The sequence below is a fragment of the Podarcis erhardii genome (genome assembly GCF_964252035.2).
Source record: "Podarcis erhardii genome assembly, chromosome: 1".
Lineage (NCBI taxonomy): Eukaryota > Metazoa > Chordata > Lepidosauria > Squamata > Lacertidae > Podarcis > Podarcis erhardii.
The window spans coordinates 70,320,828-70,342,269 of NC_138497.1; the positions used below are offsets into that span (position 1 = coordinate 70,320,828).

General features: G+C 42.7%; 1 protein-coding gene across 6 annotated transcripts in view; it reads left to right on the forward strand.

The window, feature by feature from the left end:
• The first annotated feature begins 903 nt into the window (after positions 1 to 903).
• Positions 904 to 21,442, forward strand: part of DENND5A (DENN domain containing 5A) — a 66,406-nt gene continuing 45,867 nt past the window's right edge. Inside the window, exons 1-4 of one of the 6 annotated variants that reach the window (XM_081840158.1) lie at positions 904 to 1,285; positions 17,315 to 17,386; positions 17,942 to 18,051; positions 19,453 to 20,113. In XM_081840158.1, the coding sequence (XP_081696284.1) occupies positions 1,156 to 1,285; positions 17,315 to 17,386; positions 17,942 to 18,051; positions 19,453 to 20,113 (973 nt within the window). In that variant the 5' untranslated portion in view covers positions 904 to 1,155. The remainder of the gene's footprint in view (positions 1,286 to 17,314; positions 17,387 to 17,941; positions 18,052 to 19,452; positions 20,114 to 21,442) is intronic. The other 5 variants (XM_081840161.1, XM_081840160.1, XM_081840162.1 and 2 more) reach the window with 5 other exon arrangements.

The following is a 21,442-nucleotide window of genomic DNA, read 5'->3' on the forward strand; positions in this document are numbered from 1 at the left end:
ATTTTCAATCAGTTAATGGTAAACAGCTTCTTATGCTTCTGTTTAATTCTTTGCAGAAAACTGCTGCTTTTTGGAGGCAGGGAGGGGGAAATGTTGTTGTCCACATTATCTGCCACACTAGGTGGTATTGCCCTCTACCTGCATGCTTTGGCCCCAAGCAACAAGCCTAGCTGATCTACTGCCCACAGCTGCCCCCTGGACCTGCTTTTCCTCCTATTACTATTGGCAGATTGATGGTCTGCCGAGGCCCTGTGTACAACTCCTTTGGGGCCAGTTTCCTAACACTACCTAAAGGTAGCTATGTTAAAATTAAGGTAAGAATCATGTTTCAAATTAGATAACAATCATGTTTCTGTCTTCGCACTGTGCTCTCTCCACGAAAAAACAATTTGGGAACAATCCCTGCTGTGGGCCAAGAAGGAGGAGGAGGAGGACAGTAATAATAAGAAAGCAAAACCTTTGGAACAATCAAGAAAAATGTGATAATAACTATAACCTCCATTTCTGCCATGCGGCCAAACAACATGAGCACAAATCCAGGAGGTGTTAATAATGATGATGCTCCCTCTCCCTCCAGATATATGGTACAAAGGAAGCAGGGTTTAAAAGTGAAGAAGGGGCGACGAGGGCAACAACTCAAAAGGGAAGGGAGAAGCAGAGAGGCGGAAATGTCCGTTGAGAGAAAAGACTGGGCTCTAACTCTATCCGGTGCTGAGGAAAGAACCAACAGCGGGCGAGGAAATGGGCTTTATCCCCTCGCTCCGCTCCTCCCAGAGTCTTCTCAAGAAACCACACTGCAAGGAGCATCACGTCATCCTTTCTGCTCACTGCGCCTGCGCAGCATTGCGGTCCTCGCTTCTATTCCTCCTTCTCTCCCGCCTCCGCCCCCCCTTGGAAACATCTGGGAAGAGAGGAGCTGAGGGGGGAGAGCGCCCTGTTATGTGTGTTCCCTCGCCCGAGTGTCAGGCCTTGCTACCCACAATGCCATGCGGCCCTGGCCGCTCCGTCATGGAGGCAACAGCGGGGGCCCCTGAAGCAGCCGCGTCCGCCGCAGCTGGGCGGCCAGGAGCCTCGGCGGTAGCGCCCCGAAACGCTCCCTCTCGCTGCTGCTGGGCGGCTTGAGCCGTCCCGCCTCGCTGGGGGGCCCCGTCCAGCATGAGCGGCGACGGCGGCGGCAGCGGCAGCGGCAGCGGCTCCTCTTCGTCCGCTCCTGGCCGCTTCGCCGACTACTTCGTGATCTGCGGGCTGGACACCGAGACTGGTCTGGAGCCGGACGAGCTCTCGGGTGAGTCAGACGGCAGCCCCGCCAGCCTCCCTCCGAGAGACCGAGGGCTGCTCTGGCGCCCGGCGTCGACGTGCTCTGCCCTCAAGGGAGGGAGGCGGCGGAGGGGAGAGTAAATCAGCCCAGCCGGGGCATCATCATCATCATCATCATCATCATTATCATTTTATTTAGGCCGGGAGGGGGGGCGCTTTTACAGCGGCTTCACTTCAGCCCCTGCCTGGCGCGGGTGAGGGGCGACCCAGTTCGGGGCTGAGGGGTTGCCGTCGGTCCCCTTGGAGAAGCGGCTTCTTTCGCGTCTGCTGAGGCGAGAGGGGCTTCATGGATGTCGTCTCCCCTCCTTGCCAGCTCAGGAGGAGCTGCTGTGCCTGGGCTACTTGGCGGCGGGTGGAAGCAGCCACTGCTTTGTTTTGGCAGCAACAGGACCCCCATTCTCTCTCCTCCTCCTCCCTCCCTCCTCTTCTCTCTGCTCCCAGAGCACTTGGCCTTCATAATAAGGAGATGTTGCATCTTGCTGTCGCTGTGGGATGCAAAAGCAGTTTTAAGGGTCATGTGGCAGCGGTTGCCACAGCAGTGGCATTAATTTCACTGCGGGGAGGTGAAATCTAGTGCAATTTATTTTTGTGTGTGTTTACACTGTTGTTCCTTTAACCTCTTCCTGAAATGCTGCCCTGACTTCAGATTAACATCCTTCTGCCCACTTATTCCTGACAGTGGAAACTGGTACGGTATTTATTTTTGTAATCCTGCAAAATAAATAATCATTTAAAAGATGTGGTAGGAGGCAAAGGGCTGCTCACGGAGATGGAAGAGGAGGAAAAAGAAGACACTCGGCCACAAGATGACACCATTGGTAGCAACAATTTAGGAACCATATTTGCAGAAGTATAAGGAATGGTTGCAGGTCTAGAACTCTTGCCTTTCATAGTCTTTTGGCACAACTTAATAATTTCCCCATTCAAAACCTATATAACTGGTAATTGTTGTTTAGTCGTTTAGTCGTGTCCGACTCTTTGTGACCCCATGGACCAGAGCACGCCAGGCACTCCTGTCTTCCACTGCCTCCAGCAGTTTGGTCAAACTCATGTTGGTAACTTTGAGAACACTGTCCAACCATCTTGTCCTCTGTCGTCCCCTACTCCTTGTGCCCTCAATCTTTCCCAACATCAGGGTCTTTTCCAGGGAGACATCTCTTCTCATGAGGTGGCCAAAGTATTGGAGCCTCAGCTTCAGGATCTGTCCTTCCAGTGAGCCCTCAGGACTGATTTCCTTAAGAATGGATAGGTTTGATCTTCTTGCAGTCCATGAGACTCTTGAGAGTCCCATAACTGCTAATACTTCATGCATATAAGGGACGCGGGTGCCTCTGTGGTCTAAATCACTGAGCTTCTTGGGTTTGCTGATCAGAAGGTTGGCAGTTCGAAACCGTGTGACGGGGTGAGCTCCTGTTGCTCTGTTCCAGCTTTTGCCAACATAGCAGTTCGAAAGCATGCCAGTGCAAGTAGATAAATAGGTACCGTTGCGGCGGGATGGTAAACAGCATTTAAGTGTGCTTTGGCTTCCATTATGGTGTCTTGTTGCGCCAGACTTCAGTTTCAGTGTATCTGAAGAAGTGTGCATGTACATGAAAGCTCATACCAAGAACAAACTTAGTTGGTCTTTAAGGTGCTACTAGACAATTTTTAATTTTTTTTAATATATTTTACCAGATCAGTGTTAACTTTTTCTGTTTTGGCACTGGTAGTAGATTGGTACATATAAACTGCTGTACAGATCTTAGCATCTACTTTAATAAGGTATGTGTAATTCCTTGGAGGATTAAACTAACTGCATAATTTCGTCTGTAAAATAAATGGTTGAAAATGAAGAATATTTGCATGACTGGAAGTTTATGTTTACTTCCTTGTTGTTTTTCCATATTGCCTCATAGACTTTGAGGCATAGATTTCATATAAAATGGTGAAGTATTTTGTACTAAGCTTTCCATATAGTGTGCTACTTCGTGTGAACAAAGCTATGGAAATACTAATCTCTGGATTATCTGGAATAAAATCTGGTGTGATCTTGTGTTAAGTGATATATAACATTCCAGTCTAGTATGCAGACTTATATGTCAGGAGAGTCCGTGTATCCCCATATCCAATTTTTCCTTGTTATCCTGATCTGTTTCCCCAAAACTCCTAAAATTATGCTAGCCATGGAACTTGCATAGTTTTTTTCCTTCCATAGGCTTTAATGGGCAGGTGTGGCTTGCAAAATGATAAACTAGTTGTCTTATGCACTATAAAACAGTAGGGCTCTGAAGAAGTTGGTGACTCCACCACAGAGTTCCTCACAGGTTAGATTGCTTTGCCCATGTTATTTTGTTAGGGATCCCGAAGTAGAAAGTTATATTATATTATGTACCTCTTCTTTATTTATCTAAATGATACATGTAAGATGCTAGAAGTTTCACAATTTCTCATTTAACAGCTTAACAACTCTGAGTGGGAGCTCATATTATTTTTACCCTGCTACTTATTAATTCTATTATTATTTACTTTGGAACAGATTGAGAAATAGTGACTTACCCAAACTATCCAGGAAGCCCATGACTGAGCTTGGATTTGAATGAACTCAGGTCATCACTCACCAAACCATGAGTCAGTTCACATATGAGGTGTCCCCCATGCAATTGCTTTAGAAACAGGTCTACCCAGAGGGTTATGGAACCTGAAGCAGGCGTGATGCTTGGGGCCCTGCTGCTACCCTTTAAAATGGCTTATGAACCTGTGTACAACATTGGCTGGAGCACATCAGCTGCTCCTTACCTTGGGAACAAGCAGACTTTCTGCTTGTTCCTGTGGCATGTACAGCTGGGCATTGACTTTGAGACACATTTGTAAGGCAAAATGACATTAATAGTTGACAAGTGAAAAAATTATTATATTTACCGTATTTTTCGTCCTATAGGACGCACTTTTTCCCCTCCAAAAATGAAGGGGAAATGCGTGTGCGTCCTATGGGGCGAATGCAGGCTTTCGCTGAAGCCTGGAGAGCGAGAGGGGTCGGTGCGCACCAACCCCTCTCGCTCTCCAGGCTTCAGGAGAGCCGCAGCGCCAGTCCCACAAGGTCGGGGGACAGCGGGGAGGCGGAACGCCGCCATCCCGCTGTCTCCCGATGTGGTTTGGAGGCTGACGGCGGGGAGACGCGTGCTTCTCCCGGCCGCCAGCCCCGCAAGCTCCGGGGACAGCGGGGAGGCGCAGCGCGTCTTCCCTCTGTCCCCGGACCTGGTCTGCAGGCAGGCGGCGGGGAGAAGAGCTCTTCTCCCCGCCGCCAGCCCCGCAAGCTCCGGGGACAGCTGGGAGGCGCAGCGCGTCCTCCCGCTGTCCCCGGACCTGATCTGCAGTCTCCCGATGTGGTTTGGAGGCGGGCGGTTGGGGAGAAGAGCGCTTCTCCCCGCTGCCTGCCCCGCAAGCTCCGGGGACAGCTGGGAGGCTCAGCGCGTCCTCCCGCTGTCCCCGGACCTGATCTGCAGGCGGGTGGCAGGGAGAAGAGCGCTTCTCCCCGCTGCCGGCCCCACAAGCGCCTGGGGGGGAAATAATTTTTTTTTCTTTATTTCCCCCCAAAAAAACTTGGTGCGTCCTATGGTCCGGTGCGTCCTATGGGGCGAAAAATACGGTACATTACAAAGTTAAGACCCAAAAGACAAAATGAAAAGTACAAAGTCAGGGATAATTTCTGCCTTTAGATGCATGCAAGGGGAATGGAAGCCTCTTGGAGGAAAGGAATGAATAGAGACCCCTGCTGTGTAAAACAAGTCAGGGTGGAATAAAGCACTGTTATTTTTTAGATGACAAAGAATTAAGCCAGATGACAAAAGTGATGTAGTATGGTGAAGCCACTATATTTTAAAGGAAAAATTTCTAAGAGTAAGTTTAGGATGAACTTCAAGTCCAAATAAATTAGGTGAGGTTATTTCCATCTTGCTTTATGCTTTTTGCAAACTATAATTGTGATGTGTGTTGTGTATTAAAGCAGTTTCAACAGTTTTCATACCTTGGTCCTTAGATTTAAAATTGACACAGTTCCTACTGCAATTCCTCTGAGATCTACAATTTGAATTTAGCAGACTTTTAAAATTTTGGTGTTTCCTGAAAGATATATTTACTGGAGTAAAAAGGGATATTGTGTAGACTTTCCTCTGCTGAATGCATTTTTAGCTATAAAGGCATCTTTGTTCTGCTGAAACAGTTTGTCTAATAAGTGGCAATTGTTCAAATAAACCACTGGTATTACAGTGTAGAGAGGCGGAGGGAAGGAAAATAGGATTCCTAAATAAAAGCTATTCTTAAAAACACTAACAGTAATTTCCTGCACACTGCAGTTTTCCTCAGAGTTAAGATTGCCTTGAGCACAATCTCTCTGGATGGTATTCAACTACTTTTACTCAGAGTAGATCCATTAATTTAGTGAATATGACTAAGTTAAGTCCATTAATTTTAATGGATCGTCTCTGAGTAAAACTTTTTTAAACACTACCCATAGTTCACTGGGAAACTGACAGTTGTTGCTGGAACACTTAGCAAGACTATAGACAAATTTATTCTAGGAAATAAATGTTGTGTTGCCTTCTAGGGTTTATTCAAGAATATAACTTACAAATGGTAGTTGTATATAATAGTTTTCATATATGTAATTTTATTAGTACAGTGGTGCCTCGCAAGACGAAATTAATCCGTTCCGTGAGGCTCTTCGTATAGCGGTTTTTTCATCTTGCGAAGCAAGCCCATTGACAGTTTAGCGGATTAGCGCTATTAGCGGTTTAGCGGCTTTTAGCGGATCAGCTGATAAGCGGCTTATCAGCGGATCAGCTGATAAGCGGTTTAGTGGCTTAGGAAAAGGGGGGGAAGGGGAAAAAACCCGCAGGAACTCACAAGACATTTCGTCTTGCGAAGCAAGCCCATAGGGAAATTCGTTTTGCGAAGCGCCTCCAAAACGGAAAACCCTTTCGTCTAGTGGGTTTTCCCGTCTTGCGGGGCACCACTGTATAAACTTTAAAGTGATATCATTTACAGTAAAGCAATGGTAACTTGTGAGCTTTGGCCCAATTTCAGACAACCTCTGTAAGTGATCAGCTGAGACCTTCTGCAAGAGTGAACTGTCATTCATGGGAGGAGAATTTGTAATAAGGCAGAACACAGAGAACTTTAATGGGAGAGAGCATCCAAAGCCAAAATATTCCCCTCCCTATGCCCACTTAAAGGTAAAGGTACCCCTGCCCGTACAGGCCAGTCTTGACAGACTCTAGGGTTGTGCGCTCATCTCACTCTAAAGGCCGGGAGCCAGCGCTGTCCGCAGACACTTCCAGGTCACGTGGCCAGTGTGACAAGCTGCATCTGGTGAGCCAGCGCAGCACATGGAACACCGTTTACCTTCTCGCTAGTAAGCGGTCCCTATTTATCTACTTGCACCCGAGGGTGCTTTCGAACTGCTAGGTTGGCAGGCGCTGGGACCGAGCGACGGGAGTGCACCCCGCCGCGGGGATTCGAACCGCTGACCGATCAGGCAAGTCCTAGGCGCTGAGGCTTTAACCCACAGTGCCACCCGCGTCCCGCATATACCCACTTATAAGGAGCTAAATGGGTGGTGATGGGAGAGAAGGGGCTTGTGTCCTGCCTCCCACTGTGCTAACTCACTTGCAGCTGTTTGGTGGCCTCTTTCTTGCTGTCTTGGGCTGCAGGGGAAGAGAAGTCAGGTTTAGGTATGGACAAAGGCCGGCAGAGTGGGTCAATACCAGTGGGTGTGAGGCAGAAAGAAGGGTGGAGTCACTGCTCAGTCACCTGCTCCTGTTGGCACAGATTGGATTCTTGTCACTCCATCCTGAGTAGTGTTCGAAACTCCCATTGTTCTAGGCGCATTTTGCAACAGGGAATTTCATTAGCGCACACAGTTTTTGAGCTCTGGGTGCAGTACTGTGCCTAAGATTTCAGATCAAAACTGCAGAGTGGAAGGAAAGGAGGACCTTTTTCTGCCTCCCTACTTACAGCTACTCTCTGAAGACTGGAGAAGAGACCCTCTTAAGAATATTAGTGGGGTGGGCAGGGGAAGGACTAGACCATGTGAAAAATGAACTTAATATTTTAGCTGCAGTTCATTCATTTTCAGCTTTGTATTCTTGTTATTAAAAAATTATGCCTAGACATTTCATTGTTGCGCCCATAACCTAGGTTTAAGGTGCCATTTAGCTCCTAGCTTTCATATCTCAGTTTCTAACACTGACCCAGAGTGAAGCAGAGACACCATGGATATCTTTTCCAAGTGAAAAGTTATCAGGTGGCCTCTTTCCTCCCTATGCTGCCCACCGAGTGAACCAGCACGTCACAGGCACCATAGATGCCTTTGCTGGGTGGATCATTTGTTTTCTCTCCACTCTTCCTGAGTGAAATGACACAGCCACAAAAACTATGTGTGCCTTTCCCCACCTCCGCTTGCCAATGATATGGTGTCCTATTGGGCCTTTACTCCATGTCTGGGAATGGACTCTACTCATTAAGCAAGTCCTTTTTGTTATTTTTCTTGTTCTGTGCTTGAGCTGTGTCAGCAATTAAAACTCCAGTCTCCTGCTCGGGTAACTCCCTCTCTCAACACCTTCAGTTTCATATAAACTTAAGAACAGCCTGCTGGATCATGGCAATGTTCCATTCTAGCATCCAGTTCTCACCATGGTCAGCCAAGTACTCATGAGAAACCATAACAGGACCTCAGTGCAGCAACATTCTATCACTTGTCAATCTGAGCAACTGATATTTGGAGGCTTATTGCCTCTGACACAGCTTGATGTCTTCTACTCCAGTGGCTTCCCATTCCCAACTTCTTTATCAACAATAGTATGTCAGCTTCTTATATACACTTATTTTGGATATAGTCTTAATGGACTCCGTATGATTTACTTCTAAGCAAACGTGTATAGCATTGTACTGTTGATTTCCATGGCATTTTAGTATTTTTATTGAACTGGTTTTCCCCCTACCTACTTTTATTTGTTATTATTTATATTATGTTTTAAAGTTTTCTTGTTCTATAAGCCTGAACATTTTTTGGCAAGGCAAGCTAGAAATAATAAAATAAAATTGGATTGTGAGAATAATAATAATAATAATAATAATAAATAAATAAATAAATAAAAATTATACACCGCTCATCTGACTGGGTTGCCCCAGCTACTCTGGGAGGCTTCCAACAAATTAAAAACTTTAAGCACAGTAAAACATTAAAAACATTAAACATTAAAAACATTAAAAAGTTAGAATGTTGGGTAGAGAAAGGTCTGAGCTCCGTTCTTTTTCCCTACCCCTGCTGGCCTCTAGAATGACTACTTGTTTTCAAGAGCATCTGTTGGGTTTTCAGTAGATACTTGCATGTAATGATGAACAAAAATGCTTAAACATGAATGTTCTATATCTATATCCAAGCTTGACTGTGTGGCCACACCTCACCAACTTCTCCACACAAAACCTTCCAGGATTGCCAGTGTGAATTTTGGGGTGGGAGAAGCATAGCTGCAGACTTCAGCGAGCTACCGTAAATCCTGTTTTATGTGGTGTATGTGAGTAGACCACTAATGGGAGCAGTTATTTCCAAAGGCCAGTTAGCTGCAGTACATCTGTACTAAATTAAATGGGTCCTAGTTCTTTCCCAAATTATGTAAAGTGCAAATAGAGTTCTTAGTGACTAAACTTATTCATTGACTGGTATCAAAATTGATGGAGAAGCCATTATGTTATGTGAAATGGCTTTTATTTCATAAATTCTGCAGCGATAGGGCAAGAATTTGAGGTTGAGGTTTGCAATGGCACTTGTGAAATCCTCTGTACATGTTGCTGCCCTATATCACCCAGTTTTCTTTCTCCCCCTGAAGAAGCTTATGCTGCTTGCCATGTTACAGAATACCAAAGAGCTCTTTTGTTTCTTTGGGAGCTGAGCAGACATGCTGTGGTAGCTGATATTGCAGTGAAGAATGGAGTAGCTGATGTAAGTAAGAGCAGCTGTGAAGCTTCTTTGGAGTCAGCAGGCTGATATGATAGGCTGCTTTATGGCTGATGTTGTGATACCATGTTTTTGTATTTGGCTGTATATTTACAACCCTGAGTAGGAGAGCATAATTTATAAAACCTGAGTAAACAAGTCACTCCTTTGTTTCTCTAAGCAGCCTTTAAAAGTCTGTCTGTTAGCTTTACAATGTGTGTCTGCAAAACTCAAAATTGACAGCAATAATTGACTCCGCTCAATTTTGAGGCAAATATTTAGATCATAGTTAACTTCAGAAATGTCTCAAGGTGTTTAAATATTATGTTAGCTAATTCCACAAATGAACAATTAACTTTTAAAACTTCAGCTGTATGCATAATATTAAACTTTACCTGGTTACATCTTGTGTTACTAGCTAAATAGTAACTCATTTTGTATTTAAATATTGTGAACCCCCCTGTGATCTTCAGCTCAAGGGTGGTATACAAATTTAATAACAAACAAACAAACAAACAACTGTTTCCCCTGACCACTCATCAGATTTGAAAGTCTATGAAAATGTTGTTGTTTTTTATGTTAGTACTTTAGGATACTCAATCTTGCCTGCAAGAGTTTGTATGGAAAAAAAATTGATATAATGCAACATTGTCAGGAATATTAATTTAACTGTACATGGCAAATTGATTATTCTGCTCAGATTTGAGGTTGTCAGACAGACAGTAGCGACTGGCAGGGCAGTGTGGGTGGGGTCATGTTGCTGTCCTATCTTCTCAATGCCATATGTTGATGTCAGTTACCAAGAGAGGGAGAGACAAGGAAGTGGGGAACTTGATGTGGGTGCAATGGCAGCATCATCAGATTGTTCTACCACTGCGCCCATGCTGCATTCCTCACTGCCTTGTGCCTCCCCTTCTTGGTAACTGTCAGTGACACATGACACAGGAAAGCCAGGTCAGCAACCCTGTTTTCCCCCACGGGCCACTACTGTAGGTAGATAGTGTTATTTCCTCTTCTTTTTAAAACTGTAGGTAGATAGTGTTATTTCCTCTTCTTTTTAGGTTAGCAGGAGCAGGGACTGAACAATGGGAGCTCACCCCGTTACGGGAATTCGAATTGCCGACCTTCTGATTGGCAAGCCCTAGGCTCTGTGGTTTAGACCACAGTGCCACCCATGTCCCATGTTCCACAAATAGACCACAGTTATTTGCAAAGTTATTTGCAAAGTTGTCATTTAGGGTCAGTTGCTTCCTTTCCAAGATATATGGCTACTTGGTAATACCTTGCATTATTTTGGGCTTTACATATTATAAATTGAAATATTTTAAATAAGTTAGATAGGATATTGGCCTAAAAACATAAATTGTATTAGTCTCCCTACATTTGCTGATCCTTGAAGTAATTTAGTTCTTTTTTATTATTATTATTCACAAACTTAATCAAATTGCCAAAGGTTATTGCTTTATCCTCAGGCATAAATCATAAAATGGGAGAAACTGCCCAATAGAGTCCAGATTATGGTGTATATTTAACTGCCCTGTGCTGCCTTAGGAAATTGAATGTTGCTAGAATTCAGCATCTTACCACTTAATAAGAGATGAAAGCTAAAATGGGGTACGGCCACTACTAAACATTTTAACAGTATACAAACCCTCTGGACTACATGCACAAGTTATGAGAAGGGGAAGGACTGAGAATACTGAGGATGCAATAGAAAAAGTTACAGGAGGGAAATGCAGAAAAGATGATGAGGCTATGGTGGTCAAGACAAACAAAACCCCACAATGGAAGATATAGGAGTTTGGTGGGGGTTTTACACATTCAGAAGTGGGTAGACGCTTGATTGCAGTTAGTGAAAAGTAGATAAGTCAAACCCGTGGAATAAATTAGTCACAATTTGATGCACAGGTATGATAGGTATGTGGAACCTGTGGCCCTCCAGACTCCAGCTCTTATTCTTGTTGTTGTTGTAATACTTATACCCCACCTTTCCTCCAAGGAACTCAGTGTGGCATACATGGTTCTCCCTTTCTCTATTTTATCCATATAACAACATTGTGAGTTAGGTTAGTCCTTGGCCAATTGCCATGAATAGTCTTATCCAGATATTCAGTTGAATGTTTGAGGGCACATACTATGTAGGGAGTGTGGGTTGCTGTCCCCGCTCATTTCGTTCTGAACCTTTGCACATTTAGTGTGCAGGACTGGTGGCATAAGTAGGGCTGCACTGCTGACCTAGCTTCCCAACACTGCACATTGCTGCCAGTTACCAAGAGGGAAACTGCCACTGCACCTGTGCCTGTACCAAGCTCCCTGCTGCCTTATCCCTCCCCTTCCCTGTAACCAACAGAAATGTGCAGCATTGGGAAACCAGGTCAGCAATGTACCCCTACCTGTGGTGCCACTCCATTCACTACTGGATTCTGCATGTGATTGAGCACTTAGAATCCCCCTACTGACTTTTAGCAAATGAATGAAGGCTGGGTGTAGAGGCAGTCAAGGCATACATAGGGACATTAGGAGCAGCATGGTCCACACACCCTTTAGGAGCTGGGGCTCTCATGCATTTGACTGAATATCTGACTAGGGTTATTTGAGGCTAATAAAGTTAAACGCATACTAATGCTGTGTTAAATTTTGAAAAACTCTCTTGGGTGTTTTCATCCAACTTGTAAGACTCATGAATGTCATCATAGATGGGTGGCAGTAGTAAGTTATTTTTAGGTGTACTTCACCCTCCCCTCTAGCGTCAGACAACCTCCCAGTTTGCTCCACCTTCCCACCCTACACTCTTGTCTTATGTATGCAGTTACCCTCCTCTCTGCCCAGCAGTGAAGAGTCCTCAAGATGGTATCGGATGTCCAGAACATCTAGTTTGATACCTTGTTCAGGATAACCACATTCTACAGGAACCAAAGAAGCTATCATTAGTAGCAGAGCAAGGTGCAAGCATAAAGAAGTAGAACAGGCCTTCTGTTATTTCTCTCTTGGCTGCCTGCCTAAAACTTGCTGCTAATGACAAGGTCACTAACAAATTAGCGTGTCTTGTTAATTGGTATCATCTCATTCAGTAATGGGGTTAAGAAGTAATTGGTCACTCTTGAAACTTTTTGTGTGTGGGAGAGAAGAATGTTTTTAATAGGCAGAAATTGCATAAATATTGCTGATCATGTTGCTAGTATTTATAGTGTGTCTTGGGAAACCCAAGCTTGGCTTTTTAGTTCAATGTTGCTACCAGTTTGATTTTGAAAACAAGAATTAATCAGCTGTATACTGAAAGACTAACTTGGATCAATAGTTGTCTGCTTTACGGATAGCTTAATACAGAAACAATTAGATGACAGAAGGTTGGATGATATATTTCTTTTTATTGCTATTTTACGTAGATTGAATTTATTGGGAGTCAGTGGATAGATAAAGATCATGCTTATTTGAGGTCATTGTTGTGTGAGCTAGCAACTTTTTTTGCATCTTCATGTGTTTATAACTGCATTTTCCTAAAAATGTGCTGTTAGTGCATTCGTGAGCAAAAGGGGAACAACTGATACATTTCCTCTCAAATCGTCCTTCAGGCATTGTTCTAACTAGCTGGGCTTGAGCCTTTTTATGCAAACCCAAATCTTACACAAGTTAGGTGGAAGAGTAAGTTTACCATGGCCAAACAGATGTTTTGGTTCTCTGAACGCTTCTGTCGCCTTTATTATCTGCCTTTTTTATTTTATTTATTTGAAGTAGATTGCCATTATGGTGTAAGTTTAACAGTGGATATTAAACAATGTACAAATAAAACTCAATTCTCTGGGTGTATGTCTAAATGTAGTTAAGACAGCAGTATCTATATGTAAGAGGGAGGTATTGACAGGCTTAGGGGAGCCCTAAGGTTTGCAGACCTACAAAAAGATAGGTGAGTGTGATTTCTATGGGTTCCTTACAAAGTACAGTGGTACCTCGGGTTAAGAAATTAATTTGTTCCGGAGGTCCGTTCTTAACCTGAAACTGTTCTTAACCTGAAGCACCACTTTAGCTATTGGGGCCTCTCGCTGCTGCTGCGCCGCCGGAACACGATTTCTGTTCTCATCCTGAAGCAAAGTTCTTAACCCGAGGTAATATTTCTGGGTTAGCGGAGTCTGTAACCTGAAGCGTATGTAACCCGAAGTACCACTGTAATAATTTGGCTGGTCTGCTGAGTCCAAACTTCCCTTAATTGTCCTCGCAGCACCTGCTGCCACCAGATGCTTACCATGGGATGTCAGCTACGTGCTGCTGTTCTTGATTGTGGATATCACACAATATTGATTCCCCGCTACACAATGATACTGAGAGCCAGTGTGGTGTAGTGGTTAAGAGCGGTAGTCTCGTAATCTGGGGAACTGGGTTTGCGTCTCCGCTCCTCCACATGCAGCTGCTGGGTGACCTTGGGCCAGTCACACTTCTTTGAAGTCTCTCAGCCCCACTCGCCTCACAGAGTGTTTGTTGTGGGGGAGGAAGGGAAAGGAGAATGTTAGCCGCTTTGAGACTCCTTAAAGGGAGTGAAAGGCGGGATATCAAATCCAAACTCTTCTTCTTCTCTTCTTCTTGTTGTCTAGTAAAAACAGGGTTACCAGGAAAAATATGCAAAGTTGCCACCACACACACACACACACACACACACACACACACACACACACAAGTTCTTTCTCTGGCATTTCACATATACATAGCCACACATACACCTCTTTCTCACAGCATCTTACAGTGCTCTGGAGATAATTTTGAGGCTGCAAAGGGGGCTGAAGGAGATTTGAGATGAAGTTCCATTTCACACATGGAAGTCCATTGCGACAGTAGAGCTTGCAGTGCTGGATGCAACCTGTAGAGCCCCTTTATTGGGTGAAGCAAGTGCCCACTACTAGCACTCATGGCTGGCAGGCAACAAACAAGCAAACAAGATTCCTGTCACTTCTCCCCTCCTTAAAAAAGAATCATTCAAAACTAAGTTAGCTCAGAGCAATAGGGTAGGCTCTTCTAGGAACTGCTCTGTGTTATTCTGTTATTCCTCTCACCCCCAATAGTTGGCATTGGATTGGTAACGTTGGATCAATCCATCAACTTCTGATGGATCATTTAGAAGGATTGGGTGCGGCAACACTTTTGCTGCGTGTGTGTGCCAGTATCCTTACTCAGCAGCGTTACATCTCAACGCAGCTCCTTCCTTGGAAGTGTCTTTGGGGATGAAGGTACAGCAGGCAATAAACACTCATAAAGATTCAGTGAAGTATAGAAGTTGACTTGATAGGCATAAAACCATAATGATACATAAAGACATTCACCACTGCCATGGTCAAGGCATGCTTAGAGTCCAACAAGAGTCCAAGACTCTTTCTCTGCTACTTTCATCGCAACACGCAAGCAAGAGACTCACAACAAGATACACAGAACTATTGTTGTCAGTACTTCTTGTAACACTGTGCATGGCTAAAGAACAGTTCCCACAGAAAACATCCTTGCATAGACAAAACAGTCTCAGCCTTCTGCTGTTTCTTGAAACTTTTTCTCTGTTCTTCTTTGTTTCTGGAACAAATTATTCTCTCTCACACAGAGATAATATCCAACAGGTAAGCCCAGCATTATTCCTATATGTGAGCTACCTGGTGTGCCTAGTTGAGGCTGCAAGATGGAATGTAACACATTTGTATTTCATCCTTCTTTCAGGAATCTTTGTGGTGTATAGGGGGTCACACATTTCATCTCTAAACCTTTTACTTTTCCAAACATTTTATAAAATAGACCTCACTGTGCGTGTTCTGTATTGTCATGAATCTCAAGTCCAATGTTGACAACATTTTTTGTAGAATGAGTGTGCCCTAAAGAGTAAACACTAAAGTATAATCTGGAATCATTTTCCATTGATGAGTAGAAGACAGTGAAATCAGCTTCTTTTGCCATTTAATTACTGTGTATTTGAGAATAAATGAAGTATTGAAATGGCTTCCCCCATCTCATTTTGCAGGTGGTGATGAAAGCTTTGCTTTTATTTGAATCATGTTAATTCATGTAATTTTGGTTTATTGTTATAGCAGCTGTCACCCTCTACATGCTCATTTTCCTATACATTTGATGAAGGTTTATTTTTGGAGTAAAAATCCCCCCCTTCTTTATTTAGAAAGCATTTATATCTGCATGAAGTGTAGTGAGAGAAGTACTGCCATTAAAATCTATTCGGCCATTGCTCATAGTCCTTAGGTTTATTAAATACTCTGTAGTAAACTACTTGATTAAGATTCTCAAATGGCATTTGAGGCTGCTATTAGTTTTGAATTTGAAATCTTCATTGCACAGCAGTATACCTTTCTGATTATCAGATGCTGGAAGCAACCAAGGATTGCTCAAAACAATATAGAAGTTTTGAGCATGGGTGAGGAATCCTTTCCAGACCAAGGGCTGTGTTCTCTTCTGGACAATGTCTTGAGGGCCATGCCAGTGCTAGGCACGGTCAGATGCAAATGTGGATGAGGCAACAAATGTAAATTGTACCTTTATACAGTAGGCTAGTTTCTACACTCTCTGACCACGCTCTGACCACTCTCTGTCTTTCATCCAAGGAAGCAAGAGGCTTTCAGTTCAAGGAAGCATTCTAACCAGGTAAAAGTACTTGGAGTGTAAAGTAGAGCCAATGGGGGGGGGGATTGCATTGACGAGAGACGATGTCACCTTGGTAGAGTTCAGAGGCCGGAGGGGCCTGGAAGTAGAGAATGTAGCTTTAATAGGCTTGTGGTATGATGTAGCATAGCAATTTTGACCATTTTGTTTGACCTTTAGCACAGTAAAATTCTTGGTGTTCGGAGCATTAATAGTATACTTGCAAGTTATTCATCTTTTGACTTACATTATTTTTGCATGGAATGGCAACTTTTAAAAGGAGCCTCATCTTGAATTCTAGAATTATTTAATGAATTTAATGAGAGTTGTTTATTTGTCACCTGAGTACAAAGTATAGTTATACCAGAATAATTAACAGCAATATGTTCTTTGAGGTTCTTTTTTTGGCAGGGTATTCATATGTCTCCAGTAGAAAGAAGCATGGTTTACTCAATATTAAACTACATTTGCCTAAGGCAGTAATCGTATACATTCTCATGCGGGGGTAGGGTTGGAAGTCCCATTGAACTCAATGGTGCTTTTTCTGAGTACCAATGCGTAGGACTGTGTTGTGAAATCACTGGTAGTCTCTCAGTCCTTCAAGTTTGTGGGCAGACACTTTAGCCATTTGGCCTAGGAATAAACCTTATCAACATTCCTGTTGCTTTAAATATCTTTTGTTGTTGTTAGTGTTGCCTTATTGCTTGGAAGCTCTACATAAGCTTCCTAGGTCTAGGTAGCCCCAGTCATGGCTAGTCACCATGGTGAGAACTTAATGGTTAAGCACTCTTGACCCTGCCTCTCTTACTTCTACTGTTCATTATACTTTACATTCTTATGGCCACTTTGAGCCTAGCCTAGCTATGCCAGGGCAGCCATGATAATAGCTCCACTGCAATTTCTAATGCTAAAATTGATCTGATTGAGTGCACATCCATGTGAATTAGCCAGCATCCTGTTTTGAGAAGAGTGCCTTATCTGTAGAATGGGGAAAGCTCTACCAAGAAGATGATCCCACAAGAAGCTGGCACTTGTCTTTTCTTGTTTGAAATTATACTTTGAGCACAAAACCATCACAGTTCCTCCAAAAACAGTATATCCATATCAACTAACCAATTCCAATTCCTGTTTCTCTTAAAGGAACTATTCAAACCTGATCCTTTTACTAAATATGAATGTTTATTTAGGTGACTGACCTTGATGTTTCTCATTTGCTGCTTAGAGGTCTGTTGCTATCCAGTTTGAAAAGAGATTTTTAATGTAACCCTTGTTTGATATCCTGAATGCATTTGAAAAATATGGAGATAGACCTGTTGAGTGAAATTATTTTTGAAGGAGATTTAAAGTTATAATAAGAGTTAACACTTACTTAATCATAATACAGTGTTCTTTTTATTTGTTATATAGCATTATGCCAGTATATACAGGCCTCTAAAGCCCAAGATGGTGGTAGCCGTTTCATTTCAAGTTCAGCAGAAGGTAAAACAAAAACACAGGGACAACTGATCAAAACTTTAATTCATATGAATATTTCTCTTCTAGTATTTCTGTCCCTTGACCATTTTGTGCCTTCTAGCTCTCCCTTCTCAGCTGATTTCTCTAACAGATGATGGATTCTAGGTATAAATACTTAACAAAGCTATTAACATTGATCTTCTATACACTAAATTTTGCTTAACTTTAGCATCTGTTACCTATGTGTGCATTTCCTGGATTACTTTTAAAATGGGGTTTGGTTTTGGTGAACAAATAAACATGCTCATGATTAACTTTTGAAATAAATGAAGCAAATAAAATAATTTGGGCTGAACCTATTTAAGAAAAGGCACACATAGTTAATTGTATGTAAGATACAACCAATATTATAACCTCATTTTGCTTACTTTCTTTCTAACCACTACTTTCCATTTCCTGTTTCTCTTTAAGGAACTATTTGAACCTGTTCCTTTTACTACTCAGTGTGCTTTCTGGCATCTACACACACAAAAAAAACCTTGAAGTGAAACTATTTTGATTCTTGTATTCATTTTTCAGGTGAAAACTTTGAACAAACTCCATTAAGACGCACATTCAAGTCCAAAGTTCTTGCTCGTTATCCAGAAAATGTTGAATGGAATCCTTTTGATCAGGATGCAGTGGGAATGGTTGGTTCTTAATTTTCTTTGTTGCACTTGCACTAATGGTCTGGTGCTATAATATTCATATTTGTATGTTGGACCAGGATGCATACATTTATGTAGATTAGCTTCTAGAAAGTTTGTTCTCATTCAGAAATCAGGCCAAAGTATGAAGACTTAACTAAGAGCAACTTTTATTCCAACTTCAGCATAGCCTAGAATAGCCATTCTCAGGACGGAGCCTATCAGGTGTTATTCAGTTCCAGCTCCCATGAGCTCCAGCTAGCATGGCCAATGAATAGGGATGATGGGAGTTGCAGTCCAGCAACATCTGGATAACACTAGGCTTGGGAAGACTGACCTACAACGTGGCTGATTGGGAGACACACTTACACATGCACATGAATTCACAGAGAAATTAAGAAGGGACAGGAAATGGACTACTTAAAGTTACTTATAAACATATATCACATAGGCATATTGTTTCCTAAGCCTATATCATGAAGGCATATTGTTTCCTGTCCTCTTACCCATGATGTCTACTTCTATATGTTCTTTTGGCCCTCTCTCCTACTGTCCTAGCTCCCGCTCCAGGCATGATAACAGAGGCAATCTGAGAGTGAAAAAAGAATGTTAATTAAAGCAGAGTACAATATAGGCACAGCAACAGATAAAAGCTAACTCAAACAGAGCTTCTACAAACAGGGTGGAGGAGTTAACTGAACTAGAAGTAAAGCCATAATTCCAAAGTCCAAGATTCAGGGCACGGTGTTCAAAACCATACAAGAGCAGCAAAGTTGTCCCAACCCAAGTGCCCCCAACCCAAGCTTTATAGCCAAAAGAGAGCACATGCATTACTTGTGAAAATTAGTCTTTTGAGAATGTCTAGACTGCAGGCGCATACACTGTTGGGGTGGGAGTGTCTGTTCCCATTGGTGGATCCTTTATTTGGCCTTGAAAGACAATACTAAACCCTCTTTCTTGGAATTCTGTTCATCCACCCCAGGCTGCAGCTCTGAGGTTTTCCCAGCCTCCAACAGTGTGCCCTCACAGGGAGGGAAGCAGCAGCTGGGACTCCTACTCCAGCTTCCCCTCCCTGGTCCTCCTCATCTGCTTCTTCATCTTCCTCTAGAGTCTGCTCTCCCAGGTTTGTGCCTGAAGGCACTGAGTAACTCATGACACCTACCCAAGTAAATATATTTTCAATAAGACAGCTGCAGGGGAGATAGCTTAGCTACCAGTGTCATAAGCACCACTGTCAGTATAGAAACCCAATAGTGGCTGGCCTCTGAGCAGCTCACAAAAAACTAAAATGCAGTACAAAATAAAAGCAGCATAAAAACACAAGTTTTTTATTGTGTGTTTTCATCTAATAAAATACCTGGCTGAATAAAAATAAACATTTCTATTTCTTCATTTCTCCCACAGCTATGTATGCCTAAGGGTCTGTCTTTCAAGACACAAGCTGATGCCAGAGAACCTCAGTTCCATTCTTTTATCATTACCCGTGAAGATGGCTCTCGGACATTTGGGTTTTCTCTCACATTTTATGAGGAAGTTACCAGCAAACAAATCTGTAGCGCAATGCAGACATTATATCACATGCACAATGCGGAATATGATATTCTTCATACTCCACCTACCAATGACAAAGATATCTGTAGCACCATAGAAGACTGTAATGGCACCTCTGTAACAAAGCTACAACGATTTAACTCCTATGATATTAGCAGAGACACTCTTTATGTCTCTAAGTGCATTTGTCTGATAACCCCAATGTCTTTCATGAAGGCGTGTAGGAGAGTGCTTGAGCAACTTCACCAAGCTGTAACTTCACCTCAACCACCACCATTACCTTTGGAAAGCTTTATCTACAATATACTCTATGAAGTTCCCCTACCACCTGCAGGGAGATCACTAAAATTTTCAGGAGTTTATGGACCAATTATCTGCCAGAGGCCAAGCACCAGTGAATTGCCATTATTTGACTTTCCAGTTAAAGAAGTTTTTGAGTTACTTGGAGTAGAGAATATGGTTCAGCTCTTCACCTGTGCTCTTTTGGAATTTCAGATATTGCTCTATTCACAGCGTGAGTATAGCCTTTTATATTATAAATGATGGTCAATGTGGTAAAGATAACCTGTTCTTGATGCATTGGATCCACACTAAAGTACGCATAGCAGGGCTGGCAGAAGCTGACTTTCCTACTCCTGCTCCCCAGGGCAGGCCTTCAAAATGCTTCACTGAGCGTTGGAAAGCACTAATGAATGGGAGCAGGCTATAGCATAGGAGCTTAGACAATATGGGGTATCCCTAAAAATCAAGGGGAGGTATCTTCCATGAGTGGAGCTCCACATGGATGTGGTCTCTGTCCAGTTTTTCAATAAGGATTCAGTAAGGATTGGGCTTGCCAACTGAATCCAATTCTCTGCTCCTGGCTTAGTGATGTAGTCTGAGTATACCTTGGTGATCATTAAAATTATGAAATAAAAAAATCTGGAGATCTTGTAAAATGGGTCTTCATTTCATTGATGATGATGATGATGATTTATAGGTCATCCATCTGACTGGGTTGCCCCAGCCACTCTGGGCTGCTTCCAACAAATAAAAACATCAAACACAGTAAAATTTTCACAAGTCTCCTCAATGAAACAAATACCTTGAGTGTGATCTTTCTTGATTTCTTTTAATTCTTTCCTTTAAGACAGCAGTAGGTAGTGCAAATGAGTTTAAGGAGGTGAGGTTGGTTAGATAAAGCATAGTCAGGAATAAAGTTGGATGTCATTGGTGAGGCTGCTAATGAGATAAGTGAGGATGCTAATGATATCTCAGCATAAGGCTCATACTGAATTCACATTTATATAAAAGCCATTAATTTCTAGCAGAATGCTTTGTTCTAAATTTTGGCTGTCTTAAATAAATAAATAAAACCCTTATCTGTATAATTGGTGATATGTGTGCTTGACTATCCCTGTATAATTGGTGATAAAAGCTACCCTAAAGCTTAAAATGCTATTGTCTCTCTTCAGACCTGTAAAAACCTTTATACTATTGAAAGTTATACTGTGCTTGCAGATATTTTCCAGCTAGATAAAACAATTTTCTGCATCAGTACCAGGTAACTGAAAAAGTAATTAATTAAATGCTTACTGTGCAATCCTGTGGCTGTTTAACTGAAGCAAGTTCCACTGAATTCAGTGAAACTTGCTGCCAGGTATGTGGGTATAAGATCGCAGCTTTATTATAAAATAATAAAGTGTCATTGGGCTGGTTCCAGAGACCCCATGAATAAAGTTGCCACCACAGGCGCATAATGGCCATGGCAGGTGAAGGTAAGGCAACAAAAATGACACAGGAAACTGGTATTGGATTGAATTATGCCACAACTTTATTGATAACAGGAAATAGTAGATTTGGC